The sequence below is a fragment of the Zootoca vivipara genome, chromosome Z1, assembly GCF_965207765.1.
Source record: "Zootoca vivipara chromosome Z1, rZooViv2.hap1.1, whole genome shotgun sequence".
NCBI lineage: Eukaryota > Metazoa > Chordata > Lepidosauria > Squamata > Lacertidae > Zootoca > Zootoca vivipara.
Window position 1 is genome coordinate 71,213,271 of NC_142583.1, and position 20,176 is coordinate 71,233,446.

Consider the following 20,176-nt stretch of genomic DNA (forward strand, 5'->3'; position numbering starts at 1 on the left):
ATATTTTACCCATCGGCTACCTTTACTTTTACATATAGCTGCCAGCCTCTCTCTGTGCAACAGCTAGAAGCATTCCTGAACAGATAGGGATGAATCTAACAGGAAAATGAAGTCCAGAGAGTAAGATGGCTTTCAACCTCTCTTCTACACTGATTTTTCTGCCAAGGAGTCCCTATTTCCTACACCTCGCAAAGGGTTCTCAAGCATGTTGATATAATAATAATGATAAGGGGTGCTATGATAGCCATGTTCAAATATATAAAAGGATGTCATATAGAAGAGGGTGAAAGGTTGTTTTCTGCTGCTCCAGAGAAGCGGACACGGAGCAATGGATTCAAGCTACAAGAAAGAAGATTCCACCTAAACATTAGGAAGAACTTCCTGACAGTAAGAGCTGTTTGACAGTGGAACTTGTTGCCAAGGAGTGTGGTGGAGTCTCCTTCTTTGGAGGTCTTTAAGCGGAGGCTTGACAGCCATCTGTCAGGAATGCTTTGATGGTGTTTCCTGCTTGGCAGGGGGTTGGACTGGATGGCCCTTGTGGTCTCTTCCAATTCTATGATTCTATGTTTTATGGTGCATTCTCGGTTATATAGTATAACAAGCACATTGGGTTGCTCAATGCCAACTAAGGGTGTTTTAGAATGCACCACACTCCCTCCAAGTTCTACACTGAAAATGAAGATTTGCTTGTTGAGTGGGCAATCTCTCAGGAAAATAACCTGCAATTATCTCTGATAAACTTGGAGGAAGCACTTGGTGGTTTGTTTGGTGTTTTGATTTGTTTTTTTAAAAAAACTACTACTATAATGCATGCATGCATACACACACACACACACACACACACACACCGTACAATTTTGCAACTAAGTAAAATTAGCATACCATGGGCAAGTGGAGCAAAAATGGCATTTGCTCTAGCTTTACTGCTTTTCTAACACCCTTTACCACCACAAGAATGTGCCTTGCTAAAGAAAGAAAAATCCATGGCAACAATCGTCTATGAACAGCCACTCTGCAGAAAAATGGCCATGCAATGCTCAATCACAGGTTGAAGCTATTTTTAGTTGTCTGGGGTTAAAACAGGGCAGCTCTCCAAGCCTACAGCACACTGCCCATTAGCCTTTTCTGAATATAAACTGGCTATTTACGCCACGCCATGCCCTACAGAGAGACACGACATGTGTCCATCATTACTGCTAAGGAAATATATGACAGCCCTGATCCAAAGAAGTGGTATAACTGTGCAGGAGCGAGTAGCGCGCACAGAGTCTGGCTGCTTGCCGTTTCTGGTATGGCAGTTTCCACTGCCAAATGTAAGGATGTAAGACAAGCCTTGCTGGATGAGGCCAGTGGCCCATCTACTCTAGCATCCTGTTCTCACAGTGGCCAACCAGTTGCTGCAATGGGAAGGCCACAGGCGAGAGAGCCACAGCCCTCTCTCCACTTGTGATTCCCAGCAACTGGCATCCCCAAACTTCGGCCCTCCAGATGTTTTGGACTACAATTCCCATCTTCCCTGACCACTGGTCCTGTCAGCTAAGGATCATGGGAGTTGTAGGCCAAAACATCTGGAGGGCCGCAGTTTGGGGATGCCTGGCTTAGAGAGATAAGCTGCTTGCCTCTTCAGCAGGCAAAGGCCTTGCCCAGCTTCTCCCGGACACATAATACCCCTCCTTTGGGCATGTAACCCATGTCTGTAATAAGGAAGGCACCTCTTTTAGGAAGATGGAAACTTCTCTCTTCACGAGCATTAAATAATTCTTCTCTCTCGCTTTGGAGCATGCTCTGCAGTTTCCTTTCTTCCATTATTAGCTTAAGGCGTTTCACGCGCTCCCCGGAGCTGGAGATGAAATCAGGACGGTGCAGTGCAAGAGACTCCTAAGTTGGAAAACAAAAATAAGAGCTGCTTCAGAAGCTCCACTTAAGGCTGAGGAAATGTCAAAAATAGCTAACCCCATTAACAAAGCACTGAAAACATGCCTCAGAAGAAGAGAATTATTCACGCAATGTACATAATATTGCATCTACAGAAGGCGAAGAGATCTCTCTGCGGGTCTTGTTAACAAATGCTTTGATCTTGGACAACCAATTGGAAAGATACCAGACTGGGAATAAGCGCAGCTACATTTTCGTAAAAGGGATAAGTACTTAAGCTTAAACAAGCTGGCTGGAGTGTGCACATGGGACAAAAAGTCTCCGTGCAACGAGGGAGGCCTCTCGGTGACTGTAAATGAAATGGATAGATGGGGAAATTAACACGGTTCAATATTAGTCTTGGGGAGGGGGCTTCACAAGAGCCTGCTGGCTGCCAAAGCGCAATGGAAGCAGGCTGAGAGCGCTTCCCCCATCCTTACAACCCTCTCGCCATCAGAAGTGTAATGTCAAGGGCAGGAGGCGTGAGAACTGTTCGATTTGGACTGGAATTTGAAGGCAAGGATAAGCTGGTGAATGCAGACAAACAGCTTTACATTTCCCCTATTCCATAATCTGAACCGTGTGTGTGTGTGTGTTTGTGTGTGTGCAAACCCCACCTGCCCAGCAGTTGCTAGCACCATCCCTTCCCTTTTAGAGTTAGAATAAGGGTAGAACAGAAGGCAAAGTAGGTTCTGTTCTATTCCTGCCCAGCCCTTACGTATTTCAAAGAGGGAAGGGGACAAGACAGACACATAGATACACACAGAGGCACACATGCTGCATCCGTAAAACTGATGGGTGGCTCAATTCATCTGACAACCAAAGCACTCGCAAATGGGACAGCCAAAGCCAGGCAAGCAGTCCAAGGCAGAGCCTGGATTTTACCTGCAGTGTCATTTTCACAAAAGGTGGGGGCGGCTTATTCTCAACGTCTCTCGATGGAGCCATCAGACGCACCTGCAGCTCGCTATGGTCCTCCTGCCAGTTTTTCTCCCGGAGGGGCTCTCGCCACGGCTTCGGGTCGGGCATGGCTTCAAACCAGGCGGTACCAGGATCAGAAACGTAGCTGGACCCACTTCCCTTTTTGAAGTCAGGTTTCAAATCCTTTGCCGAAACAAACCAGGAAACTCCTGGGGCAGAGGGAAAGAAAAATGCTTTTAAAAAAGGAAAGCAGTGCAAACTGTCCATTCCCACTGCAGTTCACTTATAAAAGACAGGAAGACACAAAAACGGGGCTACCTCCGCCATTGCCCCCTTTTCCTCTGGGCTGTCCTCTGCAACTGAAAAAGGTCCAGGACGATGCTCAGAGGAGACATAGGCACATCACAGTTGCATATATAATGTATTCCACTCCCCAAATTTAGGGGTTCAAGGGATTTAGCAAAGATAAAATGGCACAGGACAAAGAGTGAAGAAGCATGGAAGCAGCACACAATCCAGGAGAGGCCGTCAACATTTTAGTACAGTGGTACCTCGCAAGACGAATGCCCTGCAAGACGAATGCATCTGATGGTGACTCGCAAGACGAATTCGTTTTGCGAAGAATTAGTCTTGCAAATCAGTTTCCCATAGGAATGCATTGAAATTTAATTAATGCGTTCCTGTGGGCAAAAAAGGAAATTTCAATGCATTCCTATGGGAAACCGCGATTCGCAAAAGGAACTTTTCGCAAAACGAATTGACTCGTGGAATGTATTAAATTCGTCTTGCGAGGCACCACTGTACATTAAATGCTCTGCACTCTTACCAGGCCTTTGCAAAAATGTTGGTTGATGGGATTTAAAAAGAGATGGAAAAGTATAGCAAATCATTATTAATTATTATGGATTTGCTTCAGGGTTCAGCATTTGTTTTCTTTGTTGAAAGAATCATTGGGGGGACATATGTGCAGGGGGGGAAGATGGCAGAGAGAAGATGGGGTGAATCCTTGGGCTTCTGGCTCTTGTGTCATGGCAGCTTACTGGGAGGGAAAGGGGGTTGTGGTTGTCGCTGTGCAGACACTCTGGCAGAGGAAACCCAGTGCCCCCACTGGTATGCCCACACAGTGATGACCCCCCCCCCCGCCATCTCTCTCCCTAGAAGCCACAGTGCCCAGAGACTCCTGATGTGCATGCTGGCTTTTGAAGTACCATATAGTCATTGTTTCCTCTTGCATCTGAGAATCTCTCCCCCCCCCCTTCTTTATACCGCCCAAAACAAGGTCTGGGCTATGATTTGCGTTGTCTAAAACCAGAAGTAGTAAGAAATAAAAACCAACAAGGTGTGGAAAAGTAAATACAAAGGGTATTGGATTTACTGTCAGCGTGCGGACAAAGCTGAGGAACAAATATTTTCCTCTCATGCAGTATTTGTTTAAAACATCTTGCTCTGTATAGTTTTAATTGGTCTGCTATTTCATAGCTTTAGGAGACAGATAGCAGAAAATCCCCAGGTCTCCAGATGATGAAATGAAATCTGTTTGCTTCTGGTCCCAATTTATTAGCACGTTTAAAGCCTTAAATTGTTCGGGGTGTCTGAAGGCCTGTCTTCTGCAATGGCATACTGCAGCCACCAGGTGAGGACCTGCTCCATGTCCTGCCTTTGAAGGTGCAGAGGACAAGGGCACAGGATCTAGCCTCCTCCTTGGAAGCATCCAGGCTGTGGAATTCACTGGCCCAGGTTGTCTGGCAGGCGCCCGACACCCTGGGTATTTTGGCAACCGTTTAAACCAACTTTTGAGGGCTGCACTCTCTCCCTGATTTCATTTTTGTAGGTTAAATAAGTTGTTTTGCTGCTGAATTATTATTATTTTTTTTGTTTTATTCTTCATTGTTCTAATATGATATGATGTTTCCATGTTTTGCCTGCGGCACTGACAGCCCTTTCAAAGATGTGGGGTGTGAATTATTATGACATAAACAAAACAAAATAAGAGCAGCCTGTGACGGTGTAATATTGAACCCTTTTTCTTCCTGGCCTGTGCCTAGCCTGTTTGCGCTAAACAAGTTTAAGACATCGGTAGTAGCAGTTATCTGCAGGGTCACTGCACAAGAAAACCAAGCAGATCTGGGGTTGGAGTGGGTACTCTCAAGACATGCCTCTGGGGAAGTGAGCCTCAGAATCTCTTGCAATTGGAAGCTGAGCTGCACTTCCTGGATTAAGCAAGGCAGGGGCCCTCCAATCCCCCACTCCCTGGCATTGTGCAAACTGCAGCACAACATCATCTGGTAGGCCACAGATTCCTTGCCCCTGGATTAAGCAATGCAATCGACCTGCTTTGGGGTAGTTTGGAGAGCAAGAGAGTTTTGGAGATGAACAAATATGAACGAGGATCCCACCCCCTACGTTTTATTTGCTTACTTGCAAAAGATAACCTGGAATTTTCATTTATTTTTTGCCTATGGCCAAATCCTAGAGGCAGGCTAACACAGACTCGCCTGCCTTCGTCTTGCCCCAAGGCTCTTTGTCAGCATAGCCTGACTCCCCATCTCTAGTGGAACCAAAGAGTCATTCCGCAGATAGCCGTGAACGAGCCTATCAACAGGGGCAGGGCAGGGAAATCGGCTACAGGAGAAACAGCAGCACATGTAACTCCCTACCAATCTGTTGGTGTGTGGGTACAATGGGGCGTTTTATAGCCACCTTTGATTTGTTACGATGTGTGTGCTCTCTCCTCTATGTGCACCTAACTGTTGGTTTTTATGGCACCACAGCAACAACAGACAAAAGTTTGGAGGACCGTGCGAGTCCTTCCTCATTCACAAAAGATGCAACGCTTGTCAGAGACCTTGCCGCCACCATGGCTTGTTCCTCCTCGGCTTTTTCTCTGCAAGAAGCCTGCCGTGCTGCCTCCTCTGCTTGCCCTTGCTTTCCAGAAGGAACCCATCCGGCTGAGCAAATTCGCCCTCCATCCCACTCTCGGGATCTTCCCGCAGCCTCGCTTGGCTGGGTGTTGGGGTGGGGAAAGTCAGGCCGACATCTCGGGTGTGCTTCTTGGTTGCGCTGTTCACAATCTCAAAGTCTCCTGGTGTTCAAAAGAAAGGGATTTGATACTGGCATGTTCTAAACAGGTTTTATGTATGTATGTAAATCTATTTAAAGACAATTACGTAATAATATGGAAAGAAATCAAAAGAAATTTAGACATATGGAATAGACTGAAAGTGTCATTCTGGGGAAGAATAGCCGTGGTTAAAATGAAGGTGCTACCTAAACTATTATACAGTGGTACCTCGGTTTACAAACACAATTGGTCCCGGAAATCTGTACTTAACCTGAAGCGAACTTTCCCATTGAAAGTAATGGAAAGTGGATTAATCCATTCCAGACTGTCCGTGGAGTACTTAAACTGAAGCGTACTTAACCTGAAGCGAACTTTCCCATTGAAAGTAATGGAAAGTGGATTAATCTGTTCCAGACGGATCCGTGGAGTACTCAACCTGAAGCGTACTTAACCCGAGGTATGAGTGTAATTGGTTCCGGAAGTCCGTACTTAACCTGAAGCGTACTTAACCTGAAGCGAACTTTCCCATTGAAAGTAATGGAAAGTGGATTAATCCGTTCCAGACAGGTCCGCGGAGTACTTAAACTGAAAATACTCAAACTGAGGCATACTTAAACCGAGGTATGACTGTACTTGTTTCAAACCATCCCAGTAATTACAGGATTAGGACAGCTTAAGGAATGGCAGAAAACAATCTCAAGGTTTGTGTGGCAAGGGAAGAAGCCCAGGATAAAATTTAAGTTGTTAACTGATAGAAGAGAAAGAGAAGGATTCTCCCTACCTGACCTCAAACTCTATTATGAAGCTGCCTTTATAACATGGTTGAGGGAATGGATGAAACTTGATAACACTGATGTTCTAGACCTGGAAGGGTTCGCAAACAGGTTTGGGTGGCATGCATACCTATTACCTACGGTATGGAAAGGTTAAAGTACATTGGGATTTCTTAAATCATATTATTAAAAGACCATTATATGAAGTATGGATGAGATATAAAGACTTGTTTGAAAGGAAAACACCGTGGCGGTTGTCACCCCAGGAAGCCCTTTCAGTTAAAAAATTACTGGTAAATATGAAAGGAGAGTGGATAACCTATAGAGATTTTGTTGAAAGAAGACAATAATATAATCAAAATCAGACCTTATGAAGAACTAAAACCTAGATTGTCAGGATGGATGGAGTATCACCAAATTAATGATATATTCCTTAAAGATAAAAAATTATGAATTTAATAATGATAGATCAATATTGGAGACTGGGGAATTACAAGGTCGTACAAAGATGTTGTCTAAAGTATATGAATTTTTGCTGGAATAGCATACAAAAGATGAAGAAATTAAGGAGGTCATGACTAAGTGGGCAATGGACCTAGGATATAATATCGAATATGAGAAATGGACAAGACTATGGAATTTAGGAATAAAATTTACCACATCCATTACCTTAAAAGAGAATTTGTTTAAAATGATGTACAAGTGGTACTTAACACCCACCAAACTAGCAAAGATGTACAAAATGAAAAATAAGGACTATTGGAAACGCACTGTAAAAGAGGGTGATTTTTTTTTCCACATGTGGTGGTTGTGTGGCAAGGTGAAGACTTTTTGGGGTAGTGTGTATAACAAGTTAAAAAAGATATTTAGGTACACCTTTTATAAAAAAGCAGAGGTATTTTTTGCTAGAAATGGTTGGAGAGGACATTAAAAAGGAAGATCAGAAATTCTTCCCTTATGCCACAACAGCAGGAAGTCTACTCCTCGCACAGAGATGGAAACCACAGGATATTCCGACAATTGAAGAATGGCAACAGAAAGTATTGGAGTATGCAGAAATAGCAAGGCTAACTGAAAGAATCCGACAGCAGGACGATGAGAAATTCCAAAAAGAATGGTCGAAATTTATGATATACTTAGAGAAAAGTGTAGATAAATAAAGACACTCACAGGACTGAAATAAATACTCCTAACGTTTATTGTAAACATTTGCTTAGATCATAAGATGTAATGCTGTAATATAATAAGGAATGTATGTTTAAAGTATAATACAAAAATTTATTAAGGAATTATAGACATTTATAGAATGTATATATAGTAAACATGTTTAAGTAAGAGCAATGTAGAGAAGCCAGAAGAGGGGTGGAGGGAAGTTAATTCGGATAAGATATAGATTTAAAGGAGAATAATATTGTTAAGCTGTATTGTGTTTAAGACATTTGGAAAAATTAATTAAAATTATCGCAGGAAAAAAGAGAGAGAAAACAAAAGAAAGGGATTTGATACTGGTATGTTCTAAACAGGTTGTATGTATGTATGCATGCATGCATGTATGTATGTATGTATGTATGTATGTATGCATGTATGTATGTATAGCTTTAATTCTATCGGTGTTTAATTGTATTTTAACGATTGATTTTCTATGTTTACAACAGAGGGCCACATATTGCAAACTGATTATGAGCTAGGCTTCAAACAGTCTGCTCTAGATACATTAACAAATATGCACATTTTTGTTATTAGTAATTAGCAGAATTTGAAACTTGCTTACATGAATGGATGGATGCCATACATACTGAATCTTAACTCTGCTTTTTTATATATTCTGGAATTAGATCCACATGTGAAACCTGCTCAAAGTTATTAAAACAGAAACAAGATCTGAAGAGCAAAGATCCTGACTTCTTTTTTTACTCTCCTCTTGGTTTCTGAATCTTTAAAAATAAGAGTCTATAAAAATTTGAGAAATATACAGTACGTAGTTTTGGACAGAAACTGGAATGTCCAGGACTTGCAGAAAAGGGAAAGGATGACAGCAACATCTCCTTCCTTGAAGGAGTGCTCAAGCATCAATGCACAGTGCCAAGAGCTATGCAGAATGAAGAATGACACATACACACAGCAAAATCATCAGATATAGTAGTCTAGCCACAGGATTTAATACTTCCATGTATTGATTTTGTCACGTGTGCTTCCATGTTCATTTTCTGAATATGCATACAGTACTTGCTTCCCCCCCCCCCGATATACATTAGTCTGTAGAACAAGAAGCCCTGCTCAGTACAGAGCCTGGGTCCAATCACTGAACATGTTGCTGAAACCACACAATGGGATCAGAAATTTCAGGAGACCCTTATAACTCACTTTTCAACCTCCACAGGCATGAGAACAGAATGCGAGATTAGGTGGAGCTCTGGCCTGATGCAGCAGAGGACTCCATAACTTAACAGGGCGAACCTTGATTTAACCCAGGGGTCAGCAAACTTTTTCAGCAGGGTGCTGGTCCACTGTCCCTCAGACCTTGGGGGGGGGGCGCAGACTACATTTTGGAGGGGGGAAATGAACGAATTCCTATGCCCCACAAATAACCCAGAGATGCATTTTAAATAAATGCACACATTCTACTCATGTAAAAACACCAGGCAGGCCCCACAAATAACCCAGAGATGCATTTTAAATAAAAGGACACATTCTACTCATGTAAAAACATGCTGATTCCTGCACCATTCACGGACCGGATTTAGAAGGCAATTGGGCTGGATCCAGCCCCCAGGCCTTAGTTTGCCTACCCATGATTTAACCAAATGAAAAACACCAAGAGCCATGCCTGCCTTATGCAATGTAGAATTCCTGCATCCCTCACCCAGCCTCAGAGGAGAAGGGCAGGAGCACATGTCCTCTTAGGTCCCCTCCAATTCTAAAACTCTTCATTCTGCCAATAATGTATAGACCTGCAACAAACTGGCGGTTGTGCATGGCTCCAGTTTCAATAGTGGGTGAGGATAGTACACGGTTGTATATAACTGGCCTCCATTTTTAGATAAGTATTGCCCAGAACAGAAATTACACAATAAGAGCAACATTCACATCATCAAATACGGAGTGAAGCTCCAACCGTCTGAGCAAGAGAACTGACATTTATTTGCAGTAGTGAGAAAGTTTATGACTGTGCTTGCAAGTGGGAAAAATACCACACAGAACAAGTCAGTTCTCTGACCCAAGATTTATTACGAGGCCAGAGTCAAGAAAGCCCACAGTATGAACAAAGGAACTACCTGCTAACATCAAAGAAGCCAGTGAAGGGAAGGGAAGTGCCATTTCATCGGAGTTCAAGCTTGTTATCCATTTTTTGAAAGGATCTGAGCTGCAAAGATATGCAGGCAGAGAAAGCTCTGCAAGCACACCTGGCTGACTGAAGTAAGAGCAAGGGACTCCGAAGAGGATCACAACAAAAAGGCAAGAGCGCAGACATGAAGCAATGAGAGCTGCTCACCTGCCTGGACAGCCTTGTTCAACATCCGCCTGCTCCGCTTGCTACTGAGAGCAGGGCTTGGTCCAAGGGAACTGCTGATGGTAGAAACTGAATCCGAAGAAATGAAGGAGTCCGTTGCCTAAAGGAAAGAATCAGACAGATGCATAAAGGTCTCAGAGGACTGCAAGTTTATTTGTCGGTGTTTGGAAATCAAATCAGTCTATCTCTCTCACACGCACACAAAGAGCACCACCTTGGCTCTGAAAAACAAGCTAGCTAGCTTTTTAGAACACAATGTCCACATCCATTTCCTTCAGAAATCGTCACTTCTGTGGTCATGAGGATGAGGCAATTCCAGCTTGGATGAATGTAAGTTGCTTGGTGGGGAAGTATGGAAGGAAAGTTACTGGTCACCATCTGAGGTGAGACCCCAATATAAGAAACCACTTTGGCATGTAAATTAGCAACAACACTGGGCATGGTGCCCCCTCTTTATTATGTCATGTCCCCATCTATATTATGAAGTAGGACAGGATTATTATTATTATTATTACAATTATTATTATTATCACTGCTGCTGCTGCTACTAAAATTTGTATGCCGATATATCAGCATAAAAACACAGAATAAAACCACAAAGTACATAATAAAAACAAGAACAAAACAAAACAAAAAAGCCCATTCCCACAAAAACATTTAAAAGGACATGGGCTGTTAATCAGCCAAAGGCCTGATTGAAGAGGAACGTTTTCGCCCGGGGCCTAAAGATGATAATGAAGGCACAGTTAAGGCCATTTCACCTGCTGCTTACAAAAGCTAAAGGAAAACAAGGCTGACCTTTCCACACTCTTACACACAGAGGCCTCAGCTCAGCTGACGCAGTGGAGGAGGAAGACGACGGAGAGACCCCAATTAGCCTGCCTCCGCCTCCACCCAAATAGCTTAGCTGATCTTCAACTTAAAGGCTAGTTGTCACTCTTTCCTTTCACCTGTTGTATGCAGATCATAGACCACAGTAAACATGTTGCTGTGGATTACCCCACGGGTTCCTATGCCACATACTTACCCGGGTCTCTTTTCTCTTTGGCTCAGCATGAGCCATTCTTTGGTAGCCTGCTGCCCTGTCTTTCCTGCTTCCCTTGGCATACTTTTCCAAGCGCGTCTTCTGGTGTCGGATGGTGCTGTAGAGCTGGGACAGTTTGGGGGACACCTGCACTCTGTCGTGCCCAAAGGCCCGGATCAGCCTCTCTGTGTCAATCGTGGAAACGGAAACACTTGCCTCCGTCCGAGACGCAGTGTCCGTCTCTGGCTGAGTCCCTTCTGAATCGGAGGCGATGTCAGTTAACAAGCTGGAATCTTTCACAGGCCTCATTTCAGAAGAGGTGTCGCTCAGAATCGCTGAATTACGACGCTGCTCCGAGTTTCTTTCCACGTGGTAAAGAGCTGTGGCACTGCCAATTTTACCATGCCTAGATTTTGATAGCCTTGTATTGGAGGTGGCCTCTGGGCTCTCTTCCACCTGTCCTCTGGGGCTATGGGTTGCCACTCGACCTTTGTACGCCTTATTTCCTTGGGAACTGATCTTCTTTGACTCTTTCCCCTTTGGTTCCTCTTGGACATGAACATCTTCATCCTTGACAGGCACCAGTGTGTGCCTAACCGGGTTCTGCAGAAGTCTGGCTAATCTGTCAAGTCGCTCTACCAGAGACAGCTCACTTCTGCTGCTGCTACTCGGACTACGTTGCTGATGCTGACGCTCCAAGTATTTAGCCCAGAGTTCATCTAAACTGCCTGTGAAGGAAGCACTTTGCCTAGTTGGGAGATCGGCTCCCTGCTTCTCTTTAAAGCTCCTCCTTTGGCTGCTTGGATGAAGCTGGTCTTTGGACAATTTGTGGCCACTTTTCCTCACTTCAGGCTGTTTTAGTTCCTTACTTGGGGAGCCTCTCTCCAAAGTCTCATTGAACCTCAATTCCTCAAGGACACTGTAATCTGGCTCAAAATTCAGTGGGGAAAACCTCTCCTCTCCTGTTGGCTGGTGCGGAGAGAAAACGGCCTGACCTCTTCCAGATGTTCCGTCGTACTGGAAGATGTCTTTTGAAGGAAGGGCTGGGCGCTCTTGCACTGCATACCGTCCCAAGGTATTGTTCCCAGCAAGGAAGTCAATTTCATGCTGCAGAGGCACGGGGGGATGCAGGTAAAACTGCGCAGATCTGACCCCTGAATGGGTAGCTGCCAGAGATTCCAAGGGAGTTGAGACTTTGGGACTTCCTAAAGAGGGAAAGGAAGGAAAAAGAAAAAGAAAAAGAAATATTTAAGTTCGGCTGGAAAAAAACCAGCTACAATACATGATTGTTCTCATTCTAAATTGACAGTGCTATTCATCAACTCTAAGCACAGTCTCCTTACATGGTTATTTTCTATTTATACATTAATTTGGGGATTTGTATGCTGCCTTTCAAAACAGGGCTCTCCCAATGTGACATACAATTAGAAGAATGTGTCAAACCATACCTTGAAAAAAGTAACTTTTTTAAAAAAGACAACTGTGCTTAAGGCGGCCAACAAAAATAATACAAATTATACAAAAAAAGATAAATATAATGAAAAAGTGACGATACAAAATGAAAAACATAAACACAAGGGAAGTGAAACAAATAAAATTAATAAGCACAACAGTTAAAATCCATTTCAATGCACTTCCAAGTCTGTTTATGGGCCAGAGCAATAATAACAATAATAAATGGAGTTGTATAAATGAACTCAGAAAAGACTAGTTTCTCTGTGCAACCAGTTGTCTACTCCTCTGCTAGACTAACAACAAAAATAATTGCTTATGCTGGCCTAGGCTTGTGGAATTTTGTCAAGAAAATAAAACGGCAGCACGAACTCTTTCCTCAAGCTGAAAAGAAGGCTGTGCAAAATGGACGGCTGCCTACATTTATTCGGGCTATTGAATTTAGATTACTGTATCTAGTTATAGGCTGGGGTCCGCCCCGCCCCCCCCCGGCAGAACACACAGCTCTCCACACACACCCTTGCCTGAGGTATGAACATTTCTTACTGTGCTCATCTCCCCAACGTTCTTCTGTCCTCCCCCCCTTCTAATACTAACATTTCAAGAGTTGTGTGTGTCACTCCAGGGCAAGAGCTGATCAAAGGCACAAAGGCAAGAATTCTCCTTCGGCTTCTGAGCATGTTGCTGCACAGAGATTTTTTTTTTCGTGGAAACGCAGCCAGTTACGAACCTATAAAGTTTGCATGGAAAAGCTCATATAGTCTGTCCACACGCTCCCTAAAATACTATGCTGTTCTGCTCTAATTATTGTGCCATTTGCAGATTCTGTTTAACACCTTTCCTTCCTTTGGCAGTGAGAGAAACTTTGGCTGGCTCGTTCTGCACTGCCAGAGGATACTGAGTGAAAGAGCACAAAGAGAAGACCAGGTTTCTGAGTTCGGTTATGGAAGCCAAGCAGTGGGTCCAGAACAGAAGAATTGGTTTAAGGCGGTGGTTCCCAATTGGACCCCGGGGAGTCTGCCTAACACACCCGGCGGGTCTGTGGCACCATTCACATAACAAAAACTACCAGAGATATCGAAAATTTCAAAAGTAGGAGATCCATGGCCACAGATGGGAACAGCAAGTACCACACTCACATATATAAAAACAGTTGTAACTTTTTCTAAGTCTGATTTCTGGGCCAGAGGTGTGTACGATCTTCCTGGAGGTTACAGTTGGAGGAAAGAAGGGTTAACCATTAACCATCCCCCCCCCCCCGCTGCTCTTAAGAAGTTCACTGCCTGCCCCCCACTTGTCACTCGAGGTGTTTTTCCAGGGATGACAGGATCTAATCATTTTGCCCTTCATTTTCAGAAATCATCTTCATCCACAATCTTTTGCTGATGAATAAAAAACAGCATCCTTTTCATGGCATCCTAAAACTATTCCCGAGTACTGTTGCTCTGAACTGCTGTTCTGTTACTTTTGTGATTGTGTGATTTTGTAATTTTAGTTTAATGTTTTAATGATACAGTGGTACCTTGGTTCTCGAACTTAATCCGTTCCGGGAGTCTCTTCGACTCCCAAAACCGTTCGAAAACCAAGGCGCAGCTTCCGACTGGCTGCAGGAACTTGCTGCACTCAAGCAGAAGCCGCATCAGACGTTCGGCTTCCAAAAAACTTTCGCAAACCGGAACACTTACTTCCTGGTTTGCAGCGTTTGGGAGCCGATTTGTTTGGGAGCCAAGCCGTTCGAGAACCAAAGTACCACTGTAATGTGTTTTTGTTTTCCACCAAGATATCTTTCTAGCTTAAACTGGAAGCATTTGGTGAAGGGCAGATTATAGCAACAGCAACAAATTACTTCAACTCCCATAGCAAAACAATCATTCTTGGGCCATTCGAGAGCTAGCATAATACATAAGAGGCTTCCAAACCGTAATAAATATTCAGATGCCACAAAAGCAGCTCTTGCTCCATCTTCAGAGATATAGAAGAATAGTCACCTTTGGCGCCTTCCTGTGCTCCTGCATCTTCTCCTGTCCAAGCCTCCTTAGGAATAGCCCTTTTACTATAAATGCCCTCTCTGTGCTTGATAGCCACAGGACTTGGCGGGGTCTCATCTCCTGAGCCAAGTGCCTGTACTAGAAATTTTGGAGGGGTAGCATCATTTGATCCTGTTAGGAGACAGAGAGTGGGGAGACCAATATATATGTATATATATGAAAGAGGACTGGGAAAGGAAAAGTACATTTTAAAAAATCAGACACAGAAAAAATAAACATCCCACAGCAGCATGTTTCTGTGTTGTAACAGTTCTAAAGTCTACAATGGAAGCTGATTTATATTCTGGGTCAACAGCACTTGGTCATCTATCATATTCCCAATTAAATGAGACATCTCTCAACTCTATCAGTTAATTTAGTTCTTTTTAAAAATGGATGTATGCTTTCTAGGATTGTGAGCAACCTCATTACTGAACTCCATTGCGGTCTTGGATGGCTGCTACGGTACAACAAGGCCCCCTATGTAGACAGGCTTCTCATTTGTGGTCAACCTCCGGGGGAAGACATCACTCATTATATCTGTTAGCCTGCCTCTTATTTAGAGATCCAAGAGATTGCTTTTTGAAACCTCTATTCACACAAGCAAACAGGTACACCCTGGCAGAAATGGTTGGGTTTCTTTTGAGGGAAAACAATAGCTTCATAACACACAGGAAAAATGTTAGATGGAATCACTTCAAGTTGTTGTGGTGATTTGGAGGTTTAATCTGAAATCATGCTAGATGTTGTCTCTGGTATCTTCTCTCTTATACTTCATGGATGTTGGCTTATACTATGGATGAATGTTCTGTATTATTTGCTAGAGGTTTGTCATGACCTTCAGCTAGAACAATAAACTTACAAACTGAACATTACAGAACTACGTTCACAGAGTTCCAACCACTAGCTATGTCTTCTTGGTTCCAGTTCCAACCAAACAGGATAGGCAAACAACAGAACCTAAAGCACGTGGGGTCCAATTTTGACCAGGTCATCTTTTCCATCAGGGAGAAGCTCAAAGCTATTGCCTGCTTTGAGGAAGAAAGACTAATAAATTCATGCCAGTCTTGTGATTGAACTTCACAAATAAGAAACACCGTCCAACACCGTAGAAAGATGTACCAGATGAGAAGGAATCTGTTTCCCATTCAGTGTTAGGACTCAGCATTATTCAGAACTACTTTACAGGTCAAGTAGTAATAAAGGCAAGCATGACTCTGAGTATGTGCAGAGTACAGGTTAACTAAGCTCTTGTACAAATACAGGCAATGCAAACATTTTGGATCTCTGTTTAAACTGAACATTGCACTGCTTCTCAGAATACTTCACTGATACCTTACCTAAAGGTAAAAACACATAGAAAATTGGAACGAAAGAGGGAAACACTGCTGGAGGGAGAAGGAACTGGAACTGGAATGAAGCAGCACTTCGAAGCAGAGCCAGGAAAATTAAAGACTTCTAGGGTCCACCAATACTGTACTGGTAGAAAGAAATCGTGCTGCCTTTCTAGCTAATAAATTGTTCCCCCTGTCATTCAAATCTAAAAAGCCATTTCACGCCAAAACACAAAGCTTAAATGAAGCATGCATACGAGTTCTGTTTCTGCTCTACAACTATTGTAAAACTAGACCATTGCAGCTCAACTCTATTCAATAAATTTAAACACAGCACAACAAACTGCTTACGTTCTTGCATTTTATGCAAAGTCAGTTCCTTGGCTCTGCTGAGAACAGCCATGGTACTGAGCAGCTTAGATAAAAGTTTGGAGCAACAGGAAATACCTGAGTGGGAGCTCTCCATGGTAGTCTCTGATCGGACCCGCGAGAGTCTGATGGTTTCTTTTGGACAGGGAACGTAGTACATCTCTGAGCTCCCAGGTGGTTTATACGGCAGCAACCTTGGCATACCTGCAGGCATGGGAAGCAAGGTGGACAAGACAAGGACGCAAACTAAACACCAAATGCGATACTACTTTAACCTTATAATTTGTTGGCATAGCTAGGATACTAAATGTATACACCTCGGTCCCTGAAAAGGATAGGTCTGCAAGGAACAAGGCTCTCACGTGCCTTGTAAGACATCCTGCGGACTTTTCCATCCCACAGAAACTGTGGCAGTGGATTCAGAAGCTAAACTGGTAGATTTACTCACATATCCCTCAAGGAAAAAGTATGTCTCACTACTGAGAGAAGATAATTTGAACAAAGCTGCCTTGCTCATTAGGCATAGCTCTTCAGATCAAAGGACAGTAAATTAAACTTCTCACCAGCCTGCCTGTTCAAAACGGAGATGTGGCTCACGGGAACAGCTGGAGCACTCAGCTTTTCCTGACTCTTTCGATGAGAAGGTCTCAGAGCTTCCACATCACCACTGTCATTGCTAACAAATATCTCTGCAGAATAGGTTGCCTTCTCGGGGCTCTCTGTTGTTATTTGAGTGATGGCATCCGACGACATCCTTTCCGTTTGGGAAGAGGCTGTGGTTTTCAAGTTCTCTTCGGGACTCTGCCAATACGAACCCGGTACTCTTGTGCTTCCTCGGTCTGTAACTGGAAAAATCTGCCTGATCTCCAGTGGCTCCTGACTTGGGGCTGGTTTTGCTACAACTGGTACATGGGAATGCTTAAGGTGAGAATCTGGTGAAGGTGACCTTGGAAAGTATGCAGAATCCTGGATGCTTGTGAAACGTTCTGTGGGTTTCAAATGAGAGGTACCTTCTAACGAATGGCTCGGATCTTTTAAAGTTGCTGGATGAGGGTCACTTTTAAATCCACCAACTCGCCTCTTTTCAGTGCCAGCATCTATTAAACTAGGAGGAGGCAAATCCACATGCTTTGGAGAGAGAGTCATGTGGACACCAGACAGGGCTTTCCGGGTTGGTGATGGAGGAGAGACTGGAATGGTCGTTGAAATGTGATCTGGGGAGGAGGCGGGTAACAGGCCGCTGCTTCCAGTGTCCATGGCTTCAGCCTTGCATAAATATTGATCAGGGGCAGATTTGCTCTCTTTTGTCAATGTACTTTCCCTGCCTGTAGGAAAATGTGGCTTAGAGATACCAGCAAAGCTTCTCGAGCCATCTTGAAAAGCATCCTCTGCCTTTTGTTGAGGTGGGTTGGAGGGACGGAGAGGCTCAGCCACAGTTTCTCCCGCGTTAGATTTGTTATCAGAAACGTTAACTGAAGGACTGTCGTAACTTTTTAGCCCAGTAAAGCCTTGATAAGCAGCCTGGGTTTCTTCCCGATTCTCTGTAACAGAGTGGACCTTTTGATCAGAGCAACTCGGCTGGGAATTCTCCATAGATGCGGAACTCTTTTCTTGAGGATATGCCTCTTTGCTGACAACCATGGGCACATGCCGATGGCTGTCTCCACCCGAATGAAATTCAACACTCTTATCTGGCACATGAACGGCTTTCATGCTTGCTGAAGCGCAGGGTTGAGGAGTTCCCACTTGCAGCTTACTAGACTCCAGCTGTTCATTGTTAATCGACTGGGTTTCCAAAGGAATGGCTTCAGGAATGCTGGCACAGGGCACGCGGGCAGACGATGTCCTTTTACGGGATGCAAAAGTAATGGATGTGATTTGTTTGGCAGATTCTGTAGAAGAGACGTCCGCAGCCAACTTTGCCTGTGCTGAGGCACTCACTTCTTTTCCTGTGGCTGCCTTGGGGGTACCTGTCAGGCCCTTCAGACTTGTGTCTGTGGCGTTACGCAAAGCAGTGTGTACATTGTGGCTGGAGTCCGAGAGACTTTCTGAGTGTGCCCGTGGCTGGTCGCTGATATGACTTTGGTCACTGGTCAAAGACGTAATCTCAGAGTCATCCGGAAGGGCACGGTCAGTGCCACAGACCACCCTAGAGTGGGCTGCACTTATTACAGGGCATTCAACTAGTTGGGAGTCTTGTATCTGAATGTCCTTTTGCAGCTCACTGTCACTAGAAGTTTTTGAGAGTTCTGTGTCTGTCTTCAGGGTAGAACTGCAGCTAGAAATTCTTTCATAGCTGTTTCCCCACAGCCCATCCTGTCAAGAATCCAAGACAAACAGAAAGTGCATACTTTAACAGTACAGATCCACAACAGCAAAATTAGTGCAACAAATTAACGTAATTATTTTTATATTTGATCTGTCACACAAGAGAGCCAGTGTGGTGTAGTGGTTAACAGCGGTAGACTCATAATCTGGGGAACCGGGTTCACGTCCCCGCTCCTCCACATGCAGCTGCTGGGTGACCTTGGGCTAGTGACACTTCTCTGAAGTCTCTCAGCATCACTCACCTCACAGAGTGTTTGTTGTGGGGGAGGAAGGGAAAGGAGAATGTTAGCCGCTTTGAGACTCCTTCGGGTAGTGATAAAGCAGGATATCAAATCCAAACTCTTCTTCTTCTACTACAATCAATAGGGCAGAGATAAAACCAATGAACCCTGAATGCACAAACAACTGCCAAATTAAGAAGATCAGAAGACTATGTCTTAAAGAAGGCTTCCTAATCTAAACCTCAACAAATCTTTAACTTTAAAGAATAGAAAAGGAAGTGGACCAAATCTCTTGCCTCCAAGTCCCAACTTGGTGTCAGACTGCCTCCAAACATGCCAAGATGTCACCATGGACAGAGAGTCAAAGTGAGCCCCGATTTTGTGGCACATATAAACTAGGGATGGAATTTAACAACCCAAATAAGAAAAATATAACTACACAGGCGAAAGTTGTGAAGGCACCAATGCTATCCCACCACTTCCTTCTGACACTTCTAACAAATTTCTATCCTTTAGATCCTGCATTTAAAAATAAAAGTATTTTCAAGGCTGCTTGCAAAGTTCAAACATAAAAAACCTATCAAGATCAAAGAACAAGCAATTAATAGACACCAGCAGAAAAATCTAACAAATCAAAAGAACAGGGAAGTTTGTCATTAAGAACCTTCTGGAATAATAATACAGTTAGCCTACAAGTTAGCCTTCAACAATTTTATTCTGAGATCTTGTGTTGAAGGGCAATTTTTATGTTGTTGTTGGATAATATTATGGGAATTGTGCCTAAAGCCAAAAGTTGCATATAGTCAAAACCCATTAGGTTCAATTCCAGGTGGGATTACCAAAGTCATTCTTCCTAGAACTATTTTCCTCCCCTTCTTGTTTGTTTTAATTTTACCTTTTTTAATTTGCCATGTGCATCATACTGAATGCACACAAGTTAAATGAACACAAGTTAAGGCTTACTGTAGTCCCACCTAGCCCTCCCACTTTCAGAGTCTATCTAAAAATGTGGCAGCTTGGTGGATTTCCCCAGGGAGAAAATTGCACAACTGCAGTATCACCACCCAAATGTGTATGAACAATACATTTGTTCCTTATACAGTTCAGCAGTCCTTATACAGTTCAGCAGAATGGCATTTATGAAAAGACTATGAAAAGTAGGTCTATGTTCTTGCAATCAGCACAAAAAAAAATGTAAAGGTTTTATTAAACGTCAGTTAAATGCAACATTTAATTCTACA

General features: G+C 43.5%; 1 protein-coding gene across 4 annotated transcripts in view; it reads right to left on the minus strand.

The window, feature by feature from the left end:
* The window catches only part of ALMS1 (ALMS1 centrosome and basal body associated protein), a 64,677-nt gene that overhangs the window by 7,951 nt on the left and 36,550 nt on the right, over positions 1-20,176 (minus strand). For 3 of the 4 annotated variants that reach the window (XM_060278325.2, XM_035101147.3, XM_088660674.1), the window contains exons 9-16: positions 16,950-18,702; positions 16,465-16,590; positions 14,645-14,815; positions 11,208-12,409; positions 10,163-10,280; positions 5,681-5,917; positions 2,800-3,044; positions 1,713-1,878 (exon numbers count right to left, since the gene is read on the minus strand). In XM_060278325.2, the coding sequence (XP_060134308.1) occupies positions 1,713-1,878; positions 2,800-3,044; positions 5,681-5,917; positions 10,163-10,280; positions 11,208-12,409; positions 14,645-14,815; positions 16,465-16,590; positions 16,950-18,702 (4,018 nt within the window). The remainder of the gene's footprint in view (positions 1-1,712; positions 1,879-2,799; positions 3,045-5,680; positions 5,918-10,162; positions 10,281-11,207; positions 12,410-14,644; positions 14,816-16,464; positions 16,591-16,949; positions 18,703-20,176) is intronic. The other variant, XM_060278326.2, reaches the window with a different exon arrangement.